This window comes from Rhinolophus hipposideros (genome assembly GCF_964194185.1).
Source record: "Rhinolophus hipposideros genome assembly, chromosome: 19".
In the NCBI taxonomy this organism is placed as follows: Eukaryota; Metazoa; Chordata; class Mammalia; order Chiroptera; family Rhinolophidae; genus Rhinolophus; species Rhinolophus hipposideros.
Window position 1 is genome coordinate 7115580 of NC_138065.1, and position 22423 is coordinate 7138002.

The 22423-nt window shown below is 43.5% G+C and overlaps 1 protein-coding gene across 3 annotated transcripts in view; it reads left to right on the plus strand.

The window, feature by feature from the left end:
- The window catches only part of TBX15 (T-box transcription factor 15), a 99360-nt gene that overhangs the window by 65584 nt on the left and 11353 nt on the right, over nucleotides 1-22423 (plus strand). For all 3 annotated transcript variants that reach the window (XR_013991680.1, XM_081025148.1, XM_081025147.1), the window contains exons 6-7: nucleotides 7142-7206; nucleotides 20950-21047. Coding sequence is in view for 2 of the 3 variants with exons in the window: in XM_081025148.1 (XP_080881274.1) it covers nucleotides 7142-7206; nucleotides 20950-21047 (163 nt within the window). In the remaining variant the exon portion in view is untranslated. The remainder of the gene's footprint in view (nucleotides 1-7141; nucleotides 7207-20949; nucleotides 21048-22423) is intronic.

The window sequence follows — 22423 nt, forward strand, 5'->3', positions numbered from 1 at the left end:
CTATCTATCTATCTATCTATCTATCACCCCTTCTTTATCTTATTTTTTATATATATTCTTTATATATATATTTATATATATATATATATTTATATATCTTTATATATATTCTTTATATATAAATATAAAGAATATATATTCACCTATTCTTTACACACACACACACACACACACACACACACACACACACCATGGAATATTACTCAGCCATAAAAAAGAATGAAATCTTACTATTTGTAACAACATGGATGGACCTAGATGGTACTATGCTAAGTGAAATAAGTCAGACTGAGAAAGACAAATACCATACAATTTCACTTATATGTGCAATCTAGAGAACAAAACAAACAAACAAACAAACCAGAAATGGACTCGTAGATACAGAGAATAATCTTATGATTACCAGCTGGGAGCGGGTCAGGGGCTGCATGAAAAAGGTAAAGGAATTAAAAAGTACAAATTGGTAGTTAGAAAATAGTCATGGGGATGTAAAGTACAATTTGGGAATACAGTTAGTAATATTGTAATAACTATCTACAGCGCTAGGTGGGTATGAGACTTATTGGGGGAATCACTTTGTAAGTTATATAAATGTCTAACCACTATGCTGTGCACCTGAAACTAATATAACATAATATCAAATGCCAACTATAATTGAAAAAAGTAATTAAAAAGTAGAATTGATCCACGAAATTTTGAAGCCCAGAAATCACTAATTCAGATGACTCTTCCATCTTCACATTTTTTAAAAATAATTTTTCATTTTTCAATTACAGTCAACATACATTATTATATTAATTTCAGGTGTACAACATAATGATTAGGCATTTATATAACTTATGAAGTGATTACCCCGGTAAGTCTAGCACCCATCTGACACCATACTCTTATTACAATATTATTGACTATATTCCCCATGCTGTACTTTACATCCCTGTAATTGTTTTCATAATTGGCTATTTGCACATCTCAATCCCTTCCCCTTTTTCACCCATCTCCCCAATGCCCCTCCCATCTAGCAACCATCAAAAATGTTCTCTGTATCTATGAGTTTGTTTCCATTTTGTTTGTTTGTTGATTTTGGAATTGCTGGGTCCTTCTTTGTCTCTTGTTACAGCCTTTGTTTTAAAATCTATTTTGTCTGGTGTAAGTATTGCTACCTCCATTTTTTTTTCTTTTTGTTTGTTTCCATTTGCATGAATATCTTTTCCCATCTCTTTACTTTCAGTCTGTGTGTGTCTTTCAATCTGAAGAGTGTCTCTTGCAGGCAGCAGATGTATGGGTCTTGTTTTCTTTTCCATACAGCCACTATGTCTTTTGATTGGATCATTTAATCCATTTACATTGAAAGTAATTATTGATAGGCATGTAGTTATTACATTTTATTATTCATATTTTTGATTTTTGGTTTTCTTCTGAAGAAATCTCTTTAACATTTCTTGTAATACTGGTGGTGGTGATGGATTCCTTTAGCTTTTTCTTGTCTGGGTTTCTATCTCCGTATTTCTAGGATATTTGTGTCTGTCCCATGGTGGATAGTTCTGAATATATCCTTGGAAAATGGCTGAATGACTAGTCAACATACCTCTACTACCAGTTTCTTTATGTATCTTTGGTTCTGCTCTTTTGGATATAAGTAGTAGTGAAGTGTGAAGAAAGAGTTTCTATTTCATGAAATATTTTATGCTTTTCTTTCCCCCTTTCCCATTCCTCCCTCCCACCCTTGCCGACTGACCCACGGACTCCCAGGGCTGCTAGCATACTGAAGTTATTATTACTGTTATTTGCTCTCAGAGTGCCAACTTGGCAGGCCTGTGGCAGAGAGGAAGGTACACTATGCCCAGAATCTCATCGTGGAGAATAAAGTGGTAGAGGTGGGAATAAAGGTGACTCCACGCTTTATGCTTTTTCTTGGAAGAGGCTGACGCCACATGTCCTCATGGAATTAGCAGGAAATTTCCATTGCAGAGTCTTTGTCTTCCTAAGGGAAAAAGCTTGCTGAACCTTGAGTTTTTTTTTTTTTTTTTTTTTCCAAACAGGAAAGTAGATTTCAAAAAGACACAGCCCTGTTCTCCTCAGGTAACACAGTCTTATTTCTTGATGAGAATTGGCTACATGAACCAGATAGGAAGTCTGCAACCACAGCCAGGTCTGCATAAGCAAATTCAATAGGATTTCTGAGCCACTCATTATATCCTAAAGTATTGAGCCAGTTTTGCTCTAACTTTCCAATCAAATCAGTGCAGAATTTTTTTTGCATACAGGCTGGTTTTGTTTTTTTTTTTTTTTAAATCCCATTGGAACACCCTTCAAGCAATTTGGTAAAATAACCTAAGAATGACGAAGAAAGTGTTAATAAAGGCAGCCCCTTTCAGCCTCGGTCCTGTAAAATCATACTCAGGATTTCATTTTCCTTGTTGGTTGTGCTATTTATGTCTGCGCTGTGTGTTGTGAGGTATACCTCGTTTATGTACTGTCTCTATGTTCCTAGGCAAGAAAGTCAGTGAAAATGATTAAAATTAATGGTGGCAGGCCAGCAGCCACCCCCTCGTGCCATAGTCTTCAATAACTCAGACTACACAAATCAGTATAAGGTTATGGAAATAAAATCAGTGGAAAAAAAATACTTCCTTAACCTCTGTATTTTCCATGTCTCCCCATCATCACTGGACCCAGTTTGAACATGACTGCTGTCGAATAGCTTTGGCTGCACAGGAAGTTACTAATAGACCTTGCTCTGACTGGAAGGACATTTAAGACTTTTGTCTGTAATGCCGGCAGTGAAAGCACATAGGTTTGAAGGGATTGTTTGGTCTATATTCTCTAAGGCTTGTTATGGCTTGGGGACTGGTGAACCCTGTTTTTCACATATTCACTCACTCACTCATTGACCAGATATTCATTGAGCATGAATAGCATGTCCTATTAGGTTCTGCTTAATAAAATGGAGTATAAAAGAGACATGGTTCCTACCTATAGTCCAGGCGGAATTCAAGAGGCTGCAGTTCAAGAGAGGAGCAGAAGTACTGCCATTTTGGATGGATGATCAAGGAAGATCTCTCTCAGGAGATAACAATTAGACTGAGACTTAGGAAGAGAAGTCGGCTATGTGAAGAGCGTGGAAAAGGGTATGTTTGTCTGGAGGTGGAGTGAGTGTGAACAGCCTGGGCAGGGAGCTGGGCACATTCCAGCACTGAGAGCAGCTCAGTTTGGAGCCTGTGAACTGGGAACAGGTGTGTGGGTGGGGTCGGAGAGGTAGGCGGGAGCCCTGGCATGCTGGCCCTGCAAGGTCAGGCAGGGAGTTTGGACTGAATTTTGAGTATAGTGATAGCCACTGCAGAGAATGACATGATCTAATTATGTGTTAACAAGAATCACTTCAATTGCTGGGTAGAGAAGAGATTGGCCAAGGATAAGAGGGGGTGAAGGGAGATCAGTTTGCAGGTTATTTAGAGCAGTTGAGTCAATGGATGATGGACCTGCTCTAAGGTGGGGAGGTAGAGACAGACAGCCATATTAGGATCTAATCGATAAACATGATCGGAATAGGGTTGAAAATTAACGACTATAATGTGAATATATATATATATATATATATAAAATTTTCTGTAGTTGATTTTCCAAGAAAGCTGTGACCTCTGCATTGGGGCAGGGTAGGGGGGAAATGTAAACGTTCCAATTCTATTTTGGGTTATTATCCCTTCATGTAACTTGATTTATTTTGGGTCAATGTTTAGTTTTTGGTTTTTGCCCCCATATTTCCTTCCCCTCTCCCACTATTCCAGATGGCCTCTAGAGGTATGGTTTATGTGCAGGGGTTTATGAGCCCTCACATGGGTTCCTGTGTTGTTCTCTGGGCCTTTGCTGTGTGTGTGTGTGTGTGTGTGTGTGTGTGTGTGTGTGTGTGTGTGGTCTGGTCCTTGGGTCCCTTAGTGGATACGCTGCACCGAGAGGAGACTGCTGAACTTGTGCTTTGTGTTCTTGCCTCGGTCGGGACCTCCTGTGCCTCCCTGGTGGACTCAGCCTCACCTCGGGTCTCATCCATGTCTGTTTGGGTCCCGCCGAGGCTCCAGCATCTTTGTGTTAAAATCACCTTGCCCTCCCCATCATGGCACGTGAAGACCTCTGAGTCCCTGACCTACCACACAAAGGCCATGGGAAGCCTGGAGATCCTAACTCAGTCCTCTTGTTGCTTCCTCAGACCAGGGGGCATTTTTCCTTTGATGCAGCAATCCCCGTATGTGTATGGAGGTTACCCTGCCAGGTTCCTCTGAGTCTCCCCACCCCCACCCCTGGATTGTGGTTTGCTTTGGGGAATAAGGCAGTGTAAGTCCAAATGCTTGCTTCCCCTTGGTCTGTCTCGTCTTTCTCATACTCTACTGGGATGGAAGGAGAGGATTTTGAACTTCTCTTTCTACCTGTTGAGAATTCACCTTATATCACGTTCCTGTCTTCCACAGGACAGCAAGCTTTATGGCCCAGCTGACCTTTCCATCCTTTTCCACAAGATGGAAGACACTCATGAGATCTGAGTTTACTAGGTTGGCTCTTGATCCCGTAGGACTCTTAGAACCTAAGGCTTCTTGAGGTTGAGAATACATTGGCTTTCTTCTCCAAAATATGGTCCTGTTACCCTTGGTGTTTGCAGATACAGCCAAAGTTGTCAGCACAAGCCTGAACTGGGATAATTTGGTTTATAAAGCTAAAATTGTTCTCTTCTGTTTATGGGGTATCTAAATGCCTAAGCTGGGTAATAAAGGCCTTCCATGAAGTGGCCTCAGGCCAGGCCCTCCAGCTTTCTCTCTCGCCACCGCTCTTCCCCTACCCCGTGTTCTGGTCAAACTGGATTCCTCCAGATTTCTTGAATAAGCTTCATTCTTTCCCACTTTGATGCTCTGGCTTGCGTAGGACTTTTCTTATGAAATGCTTCCCTTATTCCTCCCTCCCTCTTCTTGCAGTTTTTTCATGAGAAACCCACACGTCCTCCACACGTCCTCGCTCACGTACTACCTCTAAGGTGAAACCTTTAACTTGGAATAGTCGCTACTTCTTTTAAGCTCTCACGACACCCTGCCTTTCCTACAAACCTTATCGCTTAGTTTGACATTGTAATTCTCAAATTAATGTAATTCTCAAATTCTCTTTGACAGACACTGTATGTGTCTGTTTTTCTCTTCTAATTATAAGCTTCTTAGGTTGGGGGAAGGACAATGCACAGACAAATACTGACTGTACACCATTCTGTCACCTGTGCTTCCTGTCACATGACTTTGTACACAAAAGGCACTTGATAGTAAATCAGTAATGAGGAGCGTGACCACACTCTTCATAAAGTTCTCTAAATCGCACATTAAAAGCTTTGAAACAAGTACAGAGGTGTTGTTTTTGCTAAGAGTGGTGGCATTTGCCTATTAAACCTGCATACAGGCCCTTTGGCCCAAGATCCAGTGAACTGTGAGAAACAGGTTTTCAACCATTTCTCCCAGGTCCACGAAATAGAATGTTATTATATTTACAGGGGTCTGTGGAGGCCCCCCTAAATGGCAGCACAATCACAAATCAGAAACCGCTCTCATAAATGAGTCAGACAGGATAAGCCAACTTGAAAGAGAAAATAAAATATTATAACCCCAACTTGAAAAGAAAATATGGTGTGTGGTTTATTGCTGTGGATTATGGAGGAAGAGAGGGCTGATTTTAAGTCAAAAACAGAACGCAGCGACAGTCTTTAAATTTAATTCAGTCCTCACATGGCAGACGGTGGACTTTAGAAAGCCAAAGCTCAGGCTCCTGCTCTGGTCTATAAAATCGATGTAAAATTGCTTTCGCTGTGTTATTAGTGCTGCATTATTAGTACGTCGTTCTGGAGGCAAGGACTGTTTAGGGAAGAGAAATAACTTTGGTATTTTCAAGTCACAGTCTGTTTGTCAGAATCTCACGTTGCGTTTTAAAGACATTTAAAAAAGGCTGTGGTTTTGGGAATTCCACTGTGACGGAAGAAGGACTTGGAATGATCTGCAACACAGAAAACAACTAGAGATGTCCTATGATAAGTTCTCAATGCTCAGAAATGAGAAGAGGGTCTTGAACAAGACCATCTAGAATGAACTTTCCATCCAGGGTGCCTGCCTCCTTTCCTGGGCTCCCTAACCCTCACCCCTAAGTCTCTACTGCTTGAATATAGTGAGTCATTAAGAGGCAACCGGCTCAGATGCGAAGGTATCAGAATGCGTCCCATGACCAAGGCTGAAAGCGGAAACACCAGAGCGCATATGGAATTTGTTGGTCAGGCTTGTTCTAGTCTAGAGAGAGGCACGAGGATAATGTGTAAACCCATCGCAGAGACTCAGGGAACGTGACTAGGAGGCGACAAGGATGGAGAGGGACTCCATCCTTGAGTGGCGGCTGAACCAGAGGGCTTCCGAGGATGCGCAGCTGTGTGCACTGGATTTGCTCAGCCTTGTGAAGCTGCGTCTGTTTCTTCTGCTCTGCTGATGAGCCTGGGAGACGGGCTGAGATGTGCTGCATCCGGCCCCATCCTGTCACACGTTTGTAGATTTGCTTTTGGGTGCAACCTTGACAAAACTCTAGCTACTTGTTGTGTCTTTTATGAGACTGTTTTGGGTCACGGAATGAACAATCCTTCGTGGCAGGAAAGGCACAACTTAAGTGAAATGGGCAATGCAGTCAATTATTTGGATCTTTCAGGCAGAGGCAGGTTGTCTGGTGGTCTGATTGTACCTGATTGGATTGGCTGAGTCCGTGGGTTCATGAGTCACTCCCTTGCTCATGCATTTACTCATTCATTCAACAAGTGCTTTTCATATACCATGGACCCAGTTTTCCATTTCCATGCCTTTGTTTGTCTAAAGTGATCGATCACCATTTTGGGGCAAGAAAGGTGAGCAGAAAAAGAGTTGACAGAGCCAGACTGGGAAAACCTTGGTTTTTAGGGAGAAGTGGGTCAAGTGGGTCAGACATCTGTGTGCCAGGACCAAGTCCTGTATCAACTTCAATTTAAATCCCCAACTAAAAGGAAACCAACTAAAAACAACAGTTGCTAAGAGAGTGATTTCTAGGAACAACCAAAAAGGAAATCCATTCATATCAATACAATTCATGCTTTTCTGTTTCTTTCCAGATCACCAGATTAAAAATCGACCGAAATCCTTTTGCTAAAGGATTCAGAGATTCTGGAAGAAACAGGTAAGAACAATAGGGAAAGAGACTCTCTGACATTTCTTTTCTGTGACATTATTTCCCCCCCCTCCCCCCCCCGCCGTCCCATTGGTGGAAAATACCTGCACGTTATGCCATTGTGCTGATTCAGGCAAAGAGAAATGGAGAGCTGATCCAAGAGTCAAAAAGCTGCCCGAAAGAGCTGAATTATCCAAATTCTTTGCTAACACACTCGAAATCAGAAGATCAAATCCCTCATGATGTTTCCCCCTCTGCATCACACTGGGTAATTCAGCCACTTAAAACAAATTTTATGGTGATTTGTTATCCTCAAAAGGTTGCCACTTTTCCTTGATAAGCAGCTATATATAGCTCTGTGGCCACGTCTCCATTTATGTTTCACTCTCAGGAAACATTGAATTGCGGGTAAATAAAAATTTTCACAAAATTATTACCTTTAAGAGCTAAAACTTTGTTTAAAAAAATTAGCCATCCCCCTGCCCCCTTTCCCCGGAGGAATATTTCCAAAATCTGTTAGATGTTTCCTGCTTGAATAAAGAGAGTTGGTAGAGTACCACCTTTCTTGATGACAGGACATTGTCATTTTGATTAGCTTGTTATACAGTGAAACGCTTAGAAGCTGCTTAAGTTTATGGAATATCTGCTCCTATTGTAACTGGCCTTAGAGACTGTGGTGGTTTCTAGTTAATTCTTCTTCCTTCTCTCTAGATCCTTCCTATCTCAAATGAAAATGTTAGCCATGGAGAGTTAGAAGAGAAGGGAAATTGCCAGGGAAATCAGATCTAGCTAAGGTTATTCCCTCGGAAAATTTCATTTTCTAGAAATCATGCCGAAACAGCAGATATGGCACATGTGTTTCATAAAGGGTGCAGGCTTTGTCGTAACTATTTCCTTGAGTGTTCAGACATCTTCCTAATTTGGGGCAGTTCTTCACGTCTGAATGACACTGATTGTCAGGAGTTCTCTTTGGTATCTTCTCTGCAAGAGTTTTCAGGTAAACTGTCTATTGTTATATGTAGTGTTACTTTGGGAGCTATGGAGCACATTATATGAGGATTAGCACTCAGATTGATGCTAAAAATCAGTCACAGGAATCATTTCTTTTACAAAATGACTTTCGAAAAGCACTTCTTTATGAAACTCTTATTGTATATTTGAAATACATTTAGATTTCTATAAAATTTTATTGATCTCAATGTTTTATCGTTATATCAATTGAGTGAAGTCAAATCCACTTAAACTTCCAGTTTGCAGATGACAAAATCGAGTAATACGTTCTAGGTCAAGCCCTCTAATTAGTGGTACAGCTACACGAGAACTCAGACATATGGACTCCAGGCCAAATGCTTTCCTGTTCAATGATTCTTTGTTTAAAGTAAGACAAAGGCCTTTGTTTTCAAAATGTAGCCAGTGAAGAAGGAAAGCCCATACCTTTCATTTCAGATGCCCAGTCTTCTTCCTCCCAATTAGTTTATATTCCATGTCCAGGTGGTAGAACGAGCCTGTGAGCTGCTTCCTGTTGCCTCCTTTTCAGGGCTGGCACCCTGGGCTTACTGCTGAAGACCTTGGTCGTGATCGAAGCTCAAAATAGAAGCTGACCCCTCATGTGGGAGCCTCTAGAGTATTTGACACCTTTAGCTCCGAGGGCATGAATGTGATACTTGAGTTCTCAGATATTGTAGGTAAAATTGTGTGTGGGTGGGCAGGTGCACCTTCATCCAGGGAGAGGTCTACAGCGTTCTTCAGATTCTCAGAAAGGTCTATGACCAGAAGTTAAGAATTTCTGCTCTAGACACAATTATATGTCTCCAGGGGCCAACCCAACTGACTTTAGTTATTCAATTACTTCCTTTTTCTTTCCTTCTGTCTCTCCAGTGGCATGTAGTGTTTATTTTCTTCTTGGCACTCCGGCACTTGCTCTTTTTTCTTTTTCCCTTTGTTTTTCTCTCCCGTTGGAGCCTTGTTTTTTAGAGCCATGACCCAGAACAGGAAACTGGAATAGATAGGCTGGGTTGACTCGCCTTAGAGCCATGCCGTGGGAACTGGAGAAACATTTTAATCTTAAGAGTGACACCATGTATCTTGAAGCATTTGCCTCTGGTTAGGAAGTTGTGATGACATCTCAGTGCAAGTCCTGAGGTCCTCCTGTCTCCTCACTGGGCTAGAAGGGACCCTGACACATCATTTGGCCCTGGCCTGTGTCTGCCTTAAGGCTGGTAAGAGTCTTACTGCTTAGGACACACAGTTATTTGTCTGTCCTGCCTGGTGAACTGCTCTTCTTTGAAAGGACTCCAGGGAGGCAGAACTATGGATCTTCATGAGCCCATTTCAGGGCTTTCTTTCTTTATTTTTCTGATGACATGATAATTCCTTATTATGTCCCAGTATAACCTGCAGGCTATGTTGAGTAATATTAGTAATTATAGAAGTTATCTGTGGCTGAACACTTACTGTGTTCCAGACCTCATGTTCTTTCTAATCTTCATTTGTAAAACTTAGGCTTTATAAATGGGGAAACTGAGGCTCAGAGAGCGTAAGCAGCTTTCCTAGTGTCACACAGTAAAGCTGGAGCAGGGATTTAAACCCAAGCCCACCTGACTTCAAAGCCTGTGTACTTTGTGCTGTATCGTGCTAACAATTTAAACTTGGCTTATTTCATCTTCAACAGACATAGAGAATAGAACTCTTTCTCTAAAAATCCTTCCTCTACTGAAAGATATTACTCAAGTACCCAGAGTCTTCTATATTCTACATAAAACAACCTGTATGTGCTTTGCCTGTCTTTGTACATTCTCCCATGACTTATCATCCACTCTCTGTACTTGTGACCAAGGGGTGCCCGAGTAAAGGACAGGAAGCCAGGCTGAACTTCCCTAGCAGGTGAAACTGTGACACAATGACATTGAAGTCACCTGTCTCTCGATGGGGCGAGGATGAACCATTAACGGTAGAAGCCACGTTTGTCCTCCAGAGCTCTGGGAAGCTCGATCAAAATAAACGTGTTGGGGCAAATACAGTGACCCTTGTATTCGCTCTTTAAAATGCTCACAATTACCTGATAATCACACTTTAATCCTCCCTTGCTGCCTGCAGGATCTGATGAGGGCAAGACTTATGAATGCCATTTTGCAGATTGTAAAGATTGATGGATGAGGGTACAGAGGATTATCTATAAATCTTCTGGGAACTGGAGGTTCTGTGCCAACCTCAGAGCCCCGTTCATTGCCTCATCTACTGCCTTTTTCGTGCTAACAGAGTTCTTATAAATCTATGATCTTCACCGTGCATTTCAGACATCAAACGACTCATAGACGAGCATGGTTTGCTGAGTTGCATATAAATGTACCCCAAACATACGGATTACATTTCCTTTAAAAACACATGGGCTTAAAAATTAGGGGGGAAGTGCCCGGCCAATGTTTTTTGGTTTTGCAGAACACAAAACATTTGTGGAATACTTTGGAGTTACAGTATTTGCCAAACCTCAAACCAAAATACATTCAGGTTTGTCGCTCTCAATCCATCCTAGTGTGGTCCAGAGGCTCAGGAAGGGAGGAGCAGGAGGGAAGATGGGGACAGAGCCGCCCAGCACGCTCGCTTTAAATGCCTCCTGTGACTCTCTTGGCCCATAAGCTTCTCCTCGTTGTGCCATAGGGCGGCCGGGCTGACAGCAGTGTCCTCTGAGGGTAGAGGAGAACGTGAGGGAGCTGTGGTGAGGACGCTTACTTTCCATTCTTCCGATTTTAACGAGAAGACATATCCATGGGAAGTACTCCTGGCTCCCAGCCCCATCGCTTCCTCCTTGCCCTTAATGGGAACCAGAGTGACTGATCTGACTGTTGAGTCCGGGACGAGGGCCCTGAGGACGTGCTTGTCTTCAGCAAGTGTACCTTCTGGGCTCTTTCCGTGGTGTGGCAAGCCCAGCAGAGAAGGCTGACTGTTCTGGGGAGTCAGCTTATTTCAGGGGAGCCCTCACCCCTCTACCTGACACCCTTATCAATCGTGAAACTGGTATTTTGGTCTCTACTGCATCCAGCTCCAAGGTCTTTCTCAGAATTCATTCTCAGTTGCAATGAGGACAAAAGGTGATATTCCCGGGGCCTTCCAGAACCCCAGCAGGAGCCCCACGGAGCCCACAGGGTCAGTCCTGTGGTGTCACCATAATCAGAGCCTGTCATAGTTCCACCTGCTCTTTAGAAAGGGTCTTTCACACACTTGACTGTGAGAAGGTCGCCGCCCTTCACACTGTACTTATGGAGCTGCTACTTTTCATTCCCATGGGATGATGTCCCTGATTAGAAGTCTCCACCAAGAGAGAAAGAGAGAGAGAGAGAGAGAGAGAGAGAGAGAGAGAGAGAGAGAGAGAGAGAGAGAGAGAGGGAGAGAGAGAGAGAGAGATCACGCTGTGGGGAAGAGTAGCAACCAGACATTGAATCTGCAATGGGAGAGAAACTGTTTACTTCTAAATTGTTCCTTCTTCCAGATTTCTTAGAAATTATGTGGCCCAAGTCTGGCTTTGGGTGTGAGGTGTCAGAATATATTTGATCAGACCTATAGCCCCAGGGCACATTATCTGGAGTTCCCTCAGGGAGATGTGTCCGCCCAGCAGGAGACAGTACACCTTCCTGTTCCCTCAGCTCCAGACCTGTCCAGTGGTCTGTGTTCCTGGGCTCTGCCCCTGCTAAGCTCCTTGGAATGGACCTGTACCTTTTTCAGGTTTCTATTCTTAGATTTTTTTTTTCCTGTATACAGAGGAAAATAATACTTATTTGTTTAGTTACAAAAAAGTGAGACAGAATTGATAAGTGGCAGAGAAATTAAAAACCAGAAACTCTGGAGTGAGAAAGCCTTACCTCAACCAAGGGTGACTCCGGTACGGCAATAGCGGGGAGCTAGTTTTGCATACCAGCTAAGAAGGGAACAGGAATAGAGTAAATCTATAAATAGGCTTAGTTCACAGACTCAGGGCAATTTTGATTCCAATCTGAGGTGGACTCCTGCTGTAAGACACTGATGTACCCTAAATGTGAATTAGACACACACACACCCATTGGCCATCTGAGCTGCCTCTGCACGGTGGGGGCATGTCTGTGCCACCTGGTTCCCTGGAGAAAGAAGACACCCAGTGACTTTCAGAGTCTGTGAGTTTCAGGAAAGAAGGAGTCCCAGAGGCTGAGCCCACACAGAATGAGCTTTGGATGAGACAGGTTGCTCAGTAGCAAGCAGAGGAAAAATGACATCTTTGGGGTTGGCCACTCCAGTGAGAAGCCGGTTCCCAAGAGAAGACAAAGGCCATGAAGCTGAAGAGAAGCAAGAGCCTTTGCACCAAGTCTCACGGTCAAGGAGAAGCCTCGGAGCACATCTGTCCTGCCTGGAGAGCCAGTCGTTACAAAGTCTCCAGAGAGAGAGAGAGAGAGAGAGAGAGAGAGAGAGAGAGAGAGAGAGAGAGCATTACAACCACGAGCTCTTGCATTGTGGAGGGGACAGGAGGAGCAGGAGGGCTGCGTGGGTCTCTCGGCACACAGCTAATGAGAAAGGCCTGTCCCCATTAGGAGCGTCTGCCGAGATTTTACAGAACGCCCATGTCAGCTTGGGAAATGTTATATCATCCCCAGGGACTTCCTCCAAAGCAAACATATACGTAAAAAGGAGAGGATTAAAATTTTGATCTGTCTGGCAGTGAGAGGTTCTACGAACTTGTTTTATAAGTGCATAGAGTACATGACTCTGGGTTCTCACAGGTCAGCACCTTCATCCTATCTTTGACCTTGGGCTTTACCCTATGCCCAGTGTCCACTGCATGTAACACAACTGTAAGGGGGGCTGTCCCATGTGACCTGGTTTCCTCCACGTACTCCTAGCCAGTATGGCGCCCAGAAACCACATGCTGTTGGTCCCATGACAGGTGCCAGGTAGAGTGGCTCTTTTGTAGTTCAGGGAGTTGGTGGACCTTCTTAGGTTACCTCTTTCTCTGTGGAGGCCACCCTTGGTTGCTTGAACCACAACTTAGAAGGGAGCCGTTGGCAGGCCCTGTCAGAAGGGAGCTGTCAGAAGGGAGCTGGTGGCAGGCCCTGTATCAGGAGGAGGTTGGTTTATATTGCTAAGTAGTTTTCAAAGGTCGCCCTTCACTGAGAAAACAGTAGGGCCTGCCCGATGAGGTGTAGGAGGCAATCGCCGTCTGAGCTCATTCTCAGCCAGCACTTCTGTTTGCTGGGAATGTGGTTGGCGGCTGTCCCTCTTGGTGCCTAGTATCCCTTTACATGTTTCAGGGGATGGTGATCTAAAAATGGAGCCATTAAGTGCATTACAGGAAGGGATGTACTCGTTGCTGGAAGAGGGTGCTTCACGAGGCACATATTTAACCCAAAGGAAGGAATCTCTAGTGGGGGTAGGAAAATATTTGGGAGTAAAGAACCTTCCTACAACCCCGTTCAAGCAGCTGCTATGCCAAGGCCATGTTCATGGAATGAAAAACCACTTCCTTGGGCTGACAGGAACCCCTGTCAAGGCCCAGCCCCTCCTCACAACACCCCATCAAGACGAGTGTGCAGCTAGAAAGAGAGCGGAGAGATGAGGAATCACAGTGCCCAAAGGTAACAGAAGAGGAAAAGTCAGCTAGAAATTAGTCTCAGAAATGGCGCCAGTTCATCTCTGCTTAGACCCAAAAGCAACACCTTTTGTTTGGAACTTGGGGAAGGAAGGGTACAAGGTGAATGTCAGTTACCATCTGTTACTACAACTCTCTATTACCACCGGGTATCTCAAATCTTGTCTCCACCCTTAGCTATCTCTTAAGCTGAACATATAAAATTACTGTATTTGTAGGTCAAGAACGATAAAATATCAGCAATTTTCATACAGTTCAACCTAGTCATTCAAATGTAAGTCTATTTATTTCTAGTCATTCAAATTGTAAGTCTACAAAAAATAGCAATAATATTTCGTAGTTATTGGTGGTCCAGGCTGTCCATTTTTAATCTCTGAGTTGTCTGGCATTGGTACAGTGCTTCCCATTTTGCTGGTGGTAAAACTGAGTGCAGTGAGGTCCTCGCTTGCAGAATTTGCAAATGCAGCAACGACAGCAGCCAGAAAAACCATGTCACTCCGCTCTGTGAGGCACAGTTCGCCAGACAGCAGACAACGGTGCCCTCGCCCACCCCGGGTACCCTGTTGCTCCTGAAGGCTCATACAACCAGCTTAGAGCAAGGGAGCGGACTGCTTCCCTTCTTTCAACTAGCGCGACTTTCCAAGTGTCTTTCTCCCTTTCACTTTCTGTATTTTCATTTGTTCTCCCCAGAGCCACTGGCTGTATTTTTCCAGCCAATCTCCTCTTGCTCTTTCCTGGCAATCTTTCTAGCCTCTGTAGGTTTTGCATACTCTTTTGTTATCCCTGGCACAGGGGGGACACTGAGCAGACCTATCAGGGCTAAACTCCCTGACAGGTACGGCTGCATTTATAGTTCAAGGGAGCTGGCCCCAGACTGGACTCTGGCAGCCACATTCTGCCAGACTCCTCTCCTACCCCCAAGCCAGAGCTGTTTATCATGCCCCCTGGCTTATGGTCTTTGAGCCAGGATTTAACATTTTTCTCTGCCTTGTTATTTATTCTCCCTCCTCTGTCATGAACCTTTTCCACCATTGTCCTCTTGGCCATGTGGGTTTGCCAAGGAAGGTTGGCAGTTGTTTTGTTATCTATGGCTCTTGCCCAGGGATGGTGTCATCTGACAGAGTGACGTCTTTTTAATGGCTAACATATTGGAGTCTGAAATATCTGCAAGATAATGAGGCCTACAGAGGCTTGAGGGACACGTTTTTGGTTCCGTGAGGAGAGACTGAGAAATGGAATTAGGTAACACACATATCCCTCCACATTAGATCTGGAGCCAGAGGGCTGACACCAGCTTCGCCTTCCCGCGAAGTAAGTGTTTCCTCTCGTTACAGGTCGCAGCCTGAGCAGCTAGTGAGATTTCTGTTTGATCGACTTAGACCAACGGTCCTTGAGCTTTCATTATGGTTTCTGTCTTGTTTTGATATATTTTGTCGTCAATCAACCTGCAGTTATTCAGGAACAATTTGGAGGTAGTAGTCTCAGGATGACCTCCATTTTACAGATAGGAGACCTAGGCATGAGATGGTTAACTACCTTGGCCCAGGTTGCTGTAAGCAGCAGCGGGGCTGCAATGCCAACCCAGGCAGCCTGGCCCGAGACCTCGTGCTCACCTGCCCTCGTGTGACTTACTATTACCAAATCAGACTGTTACAGTCAGACGCAAAGAAGCTTAGCATGTTGGTTAGCCTGCTTTAGGTTCTCACGAGTTTTTATCGTACTTCTTGAGGCAGTGAAAACCCCTTATGAACGGCCATGCCTACTCAGACTCCAAGTGGGCACAGGGTTCCCAAGCTGGAACCCCTAGGTAAGGAAGAATTTTAACTCAACTCCGAGCGTCTGTCCCTTGGACACCTGTTCATCCAAACCACTGAAGGCACATCCGTGACAGCCAATTCCTCGTGTAGGCGTATCCATCGCACCATCTAAAGCCAAGGTTTGAATGATAACTGGTTTGGTTTTGCCAATTTGTAGACCTCTGTTGGGAGGTCTTGTAGAATATCCGTGGACAACAAATACCCTGGGGAATCTAGATGTAGGAACCGATTCCAGACCCTGTGAAGGAGACGGATGTGTGGAAGGTTCGACCTTATCTCAGTGGGCCAAAGACAGTCTACGAAAAAGGATGAGAACGCTGAGATATGGTAGTTAGATCTGAAAGAACAGTATATTCTGGGTTTGTGTCTTTTCGAATGCTGGAACAGGAAGAGAACGAGCAGGAGATCAGGGGTACAGTGCATCCCCTGGGATAAAATCCAAGCACCTAACATGGAAGAATGATTCCTGGTGCCCACACCCCCCATCCTGCACTGGAACTCTAGTCACCATGAAGTGTTTTCAGGTCCCAGAATACGCTTTCTCTTTTATCCCTCCATGTTTGCATATACTTTTAACTCTGCTAGGAAAGCTCTTTCTGCCTGTCGCCTGTGTGGAAAACTGCTGAGTACCCTTTACTAGGAAGATCGAATAACTGGTATCTTCCTTGAGTTTTCCGGGTATGTGAAGTACTTCTTGCTCCGGGCTCCACGGCATCTTCTACATATCTCTAGTGTGGCATTTGTCACAGAGTTCAGAAATTAGTCATTTACATGCTCTCTCTCTTTTTTTTTTTTGGAAGTTTTCCTTTTCTTTTTTTCTTTTTTCTTTTGGTTTCTGTTTCAGGTGTACAAAACAATGTAATGATAAGACATTTACATTCCCTCACAAAGTGATAACCCTCCTCCCCCGATCTACGGCCCCTCTGACATCGTATACAGCTGTTACAATTCCATTGACTCTATTCCCTATGTCAGCTATAATTTAATATATACATATATAGTCACGGGATGTGAAGTACAGCATAGGGGATATATGTTGTCTTTTTGTTGAACAGGACACTCCTAGAGGGTAAAGACCCTAGTCTTTTTTGTCTTTGTATCTCTTAAACCCAGCATGATTGTTTTCCTGGTTGGATAACTCCTTTATGATTTCAAGACCTCGCTTCAGCACATTTCTTTTAGCCCTCGGCTGTCTTCTGTTGACAGATGGCATAGGGTCTTATCAACCCCTAACATATGTTCCCTCTGTTACCAGTATCACCAGCAAATAGTACAGGAAAGAGTCAAAAGTCAGAACTACAGAGAAAAGAAAGGGAAGAAACGTAAAAAGCAACTCTCTTTCTCAAGACAAACAAAAAGCAGAAACTATGCATTGGTGTGCTGCCTAACAGGTTCATGAATATAGTGGCAATTATTGTTATAATTATCAAAAATTTGCTGAACTTCAAAGGGATGTTCCAGCATTTTTTTTTTTAATGAGAAGGTTGGTTGGAAGACCTTCCTTCCCTTTTCTTTTCCTTCTTTCCTTCCTTCCTTCCTTCTTTCCTTCCTTTCTTCCTTCCCTCTTTCCTTCCTTCCTTCCTTCCTTCCTTCCTTCCTTCCTTCCTTCCTTCCTTCCCAACTTTTTATTTTTAAGACTATTTCTTCACAGGCTAGTTTTCTAACTCAGTTATGTCGAGGCGTCACCAATTTGCTAAAGAGCTCTTTGGCCTGCTTTCTCTCCTTCCTTTTCATCCTTCTCTTCAGCACATTCTGTTGGTTTGGCCAGTGAGCAGCCTGAAAAAGTCTAAAGAGAAAAGGCCTGGAAATCAAAGAGGTGATTAAAGCCAAAGGAATGAGCAAAGGGGGTTTGGATCTGGCCTCTGTTGTCACTGGCGCAAACAGGAAAAAGAAGGCAAGAAGGGAACCCTTGCCAATTTGATCATCTCTGATTGGAAACCTCAGAGATGACATCAGGTCTCTGGTGGGTCACAAACCGGGAGAGGCTCTCCGTGTGGAACATGTTAACGATATGTGGTTACCTAAGACAGCTTTTTCAAAAAGTCTGTTAGACAACGAATTCACTTTTAAAAACCTTGAGATGACAATTTACAAAACTAGGGTATAATGATGGTGAATAAATAAACAGTGTGTCCCTCAGGATAAACTTCAAATAGACATCCAAGTAGCTAAAAGTGTTCATGGGTGGTGGGCAAGGGCTCTTGTAAGAGAAGACGAGGGGAGGGCTGGCTGGCCTCCGCGCAGGGACTCAGTCTCTGCTGAAGGTCAGAAATTCCATGACTGGAAAGGAACAAATCAAAGGAAACCTGAAACCTCTCTGAGACCCGAGTCGCAAAAGACACAGTCGGCCAGAAACGATCCCCAAGTCTCTACTACTAGAGGATTCCTTCTGTCTTCGGAATCTGGATTTCGCGTCAAGTTGTTTTCCTAAGCTTTAGACTTAGAAAATGAATGTTGGTTAAAGTTCCTGAAATAATGACTCATATCAGTTGAGATCTTGCCATGGAACAGGCATTCTGCTAAGCACTGGAACATAAAAAAACAAACAAAAAAAACCCCAAAACAAAAAACAAAACAAAAACCCATGGGATCCAAAGTAGACATGCTACTTTGGAGAGAGGTGGAGAGAGGTGAGTGACCTAACAATTATGTTGCCATGGCACTTCACCAAATCCTTATATATAGAACCAGTACTTTCTAACAGTTAGCTCTGCCCAATGAAGCTTAATGCAGTTTGAGGAGAAACAAGGTGCGGCATATAGTAAACGAGTAGGATTAATTTTGCTAAAAAGATACACTCTGACGCTATAAATAGATTCCGTTAGGGTCTAGGGTAAATCGATGAGAGATGAATCCACGGTGGATTAGTAAAGAAAGTGTGGTCAGGAATGTGTGATCTTGGCCATTATGTTTTGATAGTCATAGCCCCTCCGCCACAAGTCCACCACCAAAATGACCTCTGAACTGGATGGACCTAGGGTGCGAGTCATATGTAGCGAGTCATACATTACATTCTTCACAGCTAAGGAACGTCTTCCTGATGAGGCTGTGGAAAATGTCTGGCACTCTCACCATTTTCCTAGTGGTAATGGAACCAGAGAGTAAAAGTTACATCAGAGATTTCAGCCCCAGGTCAGAAAGAACTTTCTAATAGATCTGTCAAAAAACTGAGTATTTTCCCTGGGCAGAACTCCGACACAGGCTGGGTAACCATCCAAAATGGCATCATAGGAAGTAGAAGCTGCTGTCGCCCACGGTCCCTCCCAATTTTTAAATCTATGGTTCTTTACCTTAGTTTTTCACTTAGATCTTAGATTTGGATAAATGGATAAATGGTCACTATCCTATATAGAGCTGACTGCTTTACGTAAAATTATTACGTCATCAATTTTCCAGAGCATTTTTGCCTGTTCTGAAAATGAAATCCAGGTTCATCGTCTGTTTCTTTAAGAAACGTCAGATTGGCAGGGTATCAGCGTTGTTATTGCTATCTCCCAGTCTCCTATCACCTCATGGAAGGCGAAGGGCCTGTTCTTTGTCCTTGAGCTAATATTCTATACCCGTCATTGGCACATGGTCTTGGAACAAATGGAATGGGAAGTGGAACAATAAAGACCTTGCCAGTTGCAGTGAAGGGAACCCTAAGATGTTCTGGGGGGCCACCAACATTCCAAATCAAGGCAGTGAGACCTAAACCTGTCCTATATTTGCCAAGGCTCAGCATGGCTTTATCTGCCTATCCCCTTATTATTCTGAACTCTCTAATTGCCTGGACTCTTTCTCTCCACAAATAGTTTCATGTACTGTATTCGCCATTAATGTACGGTGACTACGTGGAGATGTCCTCTATTCCTACTTTTAACAGATTAACAGCTAATAAACACCATGCAACACCCTCTCCTCTCAACCTCTTCTAAAAATACAGAGTTTGATTTGCCAACATTGGTGTATTTAAAGCCTCCACGATTCCAGAGAAGACTTTAGAAAGTGAACTGTTCAAGTGAGGCCTGTTGAGAGAGGACGTTTTCCAACAAAAAGAGCCAATCAGTGTATCAGCAGCTCATCTGAGAAGAGCCTCAGGGGATTTCATAGTCATGTCTAAGGAAAGGATATTTGTTCTCACTTAAAATAAAACTTCTCACTTTATTCTTGGTATGCAAAACTGAAGAGAACTCTGGAAATGTATTACCTAGGGAGAAGAACAGGCAGCCCAAGTTTCATCTCCAGAGGGAAAGCTTGTCTTTTCCAGGAAGGGACACCAGGTTATATTCGGGTGACTTAGGCCACTTCTCTACCCTCCTCCTACCTTCCCCGCAGCCCCTGAACTTCCTCTTCTTCCACTTAAGACAGAAGGAGCTAGTTTGAAAGAAAAGTCAATAATAAGAAGCTGTGTGCAAAGCTTTAAATGACCTCCCCCCAATACTGTTTTGAGGATGTGGAGTATCAGTAAGAATACGTCTGGGATAACCTGGCTAATTCCGGTACAACAATGTCCATCAGCACCTCACACACATGATACAGAGAGAATTTACTAACGGGTCAAGTAGGCAGTGTGCGCATAATTCAATTAATGGAATTGCTAATATCAATGAAACAGAAGCCTTAATGGATTTGTAAAATATTGGATGTTTCCTGAAGTCTGACAGTCCCAAGTGTTGGACTCTCAAAGACCAGCTTGATTATTAGATTACATAATATAGATAAATATTTGCAGAAAAGTATTGTTCTTTTTTGCTTAGGGTATAATTTCTGAAACCAAACTCTTTTTTTGGCTTCAGGAAGGTGTTTCTTACTGAACAGAAACTCAAGTGTATTTGGCTGCTTATTTCTCCTTTTATTTCTAGTGACTTGCTTGTCTCTGTTGATTTAAGGAGCCTTTAAAGCCACAGCAATTCGATAGTTTCATTGACTCCACACACCCAGTGTTGGAGGTGACTCTGGGACAGACTGTGTCCGTGACATCGTCCTGTGCTAGAGAAACAGCCACTGCTACTTTCTGCTCAACTCTATTCATGATATTAGTGACCTTGACCTTTAACACTTATGTTTTTTTCCATGCATGCCACACCTCCTTTGAAGCAAGGTCGGAGTGCGGCTCCATCATAGTTATGACTTGCTTGCAAAGAATCTGAATTGGGTTCATTCCTTCTTCCTCCTGCTACCCAGGGTCATCGGTGCCTTGAGCTCTGCCAGACTAATTTACCCTGGTGGTACCATCTCTCAGTGCCTGCATATATACCACTAGCCAGACAAACCACCCAGGATCTTTAAAACGTCAGTGCATTTCTTGGGATGATGTACAGTGTCTGGCTTTTCTCTCTGCAGAACCGGACTGGAAGCCATCATGGAGACTTACGCCTTCTGGAGACCCCCTGTGCGCACACTCACTTTTGAGGATTTCACCACCATGCAAAAGCAGCAAGGTAAAGCCGTGGGGCAAAGCCTCTGCCCAGTGATAGACCTGGGGAGGAGTGGGAGCTGACCTGAATACGGCACATCGGGCCCCAAGCCAAGCCAAGCCACCGAGCGATGAGAACTTGGTAGTTCCGTAAATAACTAAAGCATCATCACTTGTGCGAACAGGCCGGTCCAGAGGCAGCATTTCATGCGGCACCCCCAATTCTCTCTCCCTTCCTCAAAGCCAGGTTATATGCTCATGATAATGACAGTATTGAAATGCTCATTTCTATCCCTAAGCATTCACGCAGCCCTTGGTATTTGAAGATATATTTGTAACAACTTCATTTATTCCTCATGGCAGTCTTATCAGTTTTCTTACTCTAGTTTCGTAGGTGAGAAAAGACTTAGCTCTGGACAGTGGGAATAAATTGCTCCAGGTCTGACAGTGCGAAGGCGGCTGCCAAAAGCCCACCTGAATTTAGCAACTTGTGCTCTCTCTCTCCTTTTGCTTCTGTGCAGCACGCTTCTCAATTGATGGGATGAGTGGACCCCCTATCCCCCACTGCTTTGTGCTTTTCATCCAATTTCTAATATCCCTTCCCCTTGTAGCTCAGGTTGGGAAATCTTTGGCCACGTGTACAGACATGGACAGTTTTCAACTCATTTTCTCAGTCCAGTCAGTGGCTCTCCCAGCGCGTTTACCCATTCACCTGGATACCTGAGTGAAAGCTTTCCAGAGTGTCAGACGCCTTATGAATCTCCCTCTCCAATCATTTCCTGCCCCAAAGTGACAATGATTAAAATTACAGATCGCACTTATTCTGTCCCATCAAATGGTCACCATTCACAGAATCCTCGTTTTTGAATTTGTGGCTTTGTAATGTGGCAAGTCATTCTAGGACTGGACTGACTGTACATCATATTACATTTCCTCCTCAGGGCAGCTTTTGGCAATTTATACACTAAAATAGGTTTGTAACCTAAAATGCTAAAATCGCTCAGGTATTAAGACGAATATAGAGATTGAAAGCATAGGCTCTGCAGTCAGACAACTTGGGTTAGGCTCTTCACGCTGTTCCTTCCTAGCTTTGTGACCTTGGTCAAGTCCCTTATCCTTTCTGACACTTAGTTTTCCTATCTGCAAAATGGGAGAATAGAATTCTTATGGTTAAATGAGACAACACATTTCAAAATGTAGGAAGCACTCAGTACATACTAATTGGCATCATTACCATCTTCACCCCCATCCACCCCCGCCCCCAGGTCTCTGTATATGGATACATAAGAGGAAATGTATCAAGCACAAGAGAAATTGCCTTCTTGATGATTAATTATTCAACACATGATTAGACCATTCATTTCTACAGGGATCCAGTGAGGCAAACGATCTAGAAAATTT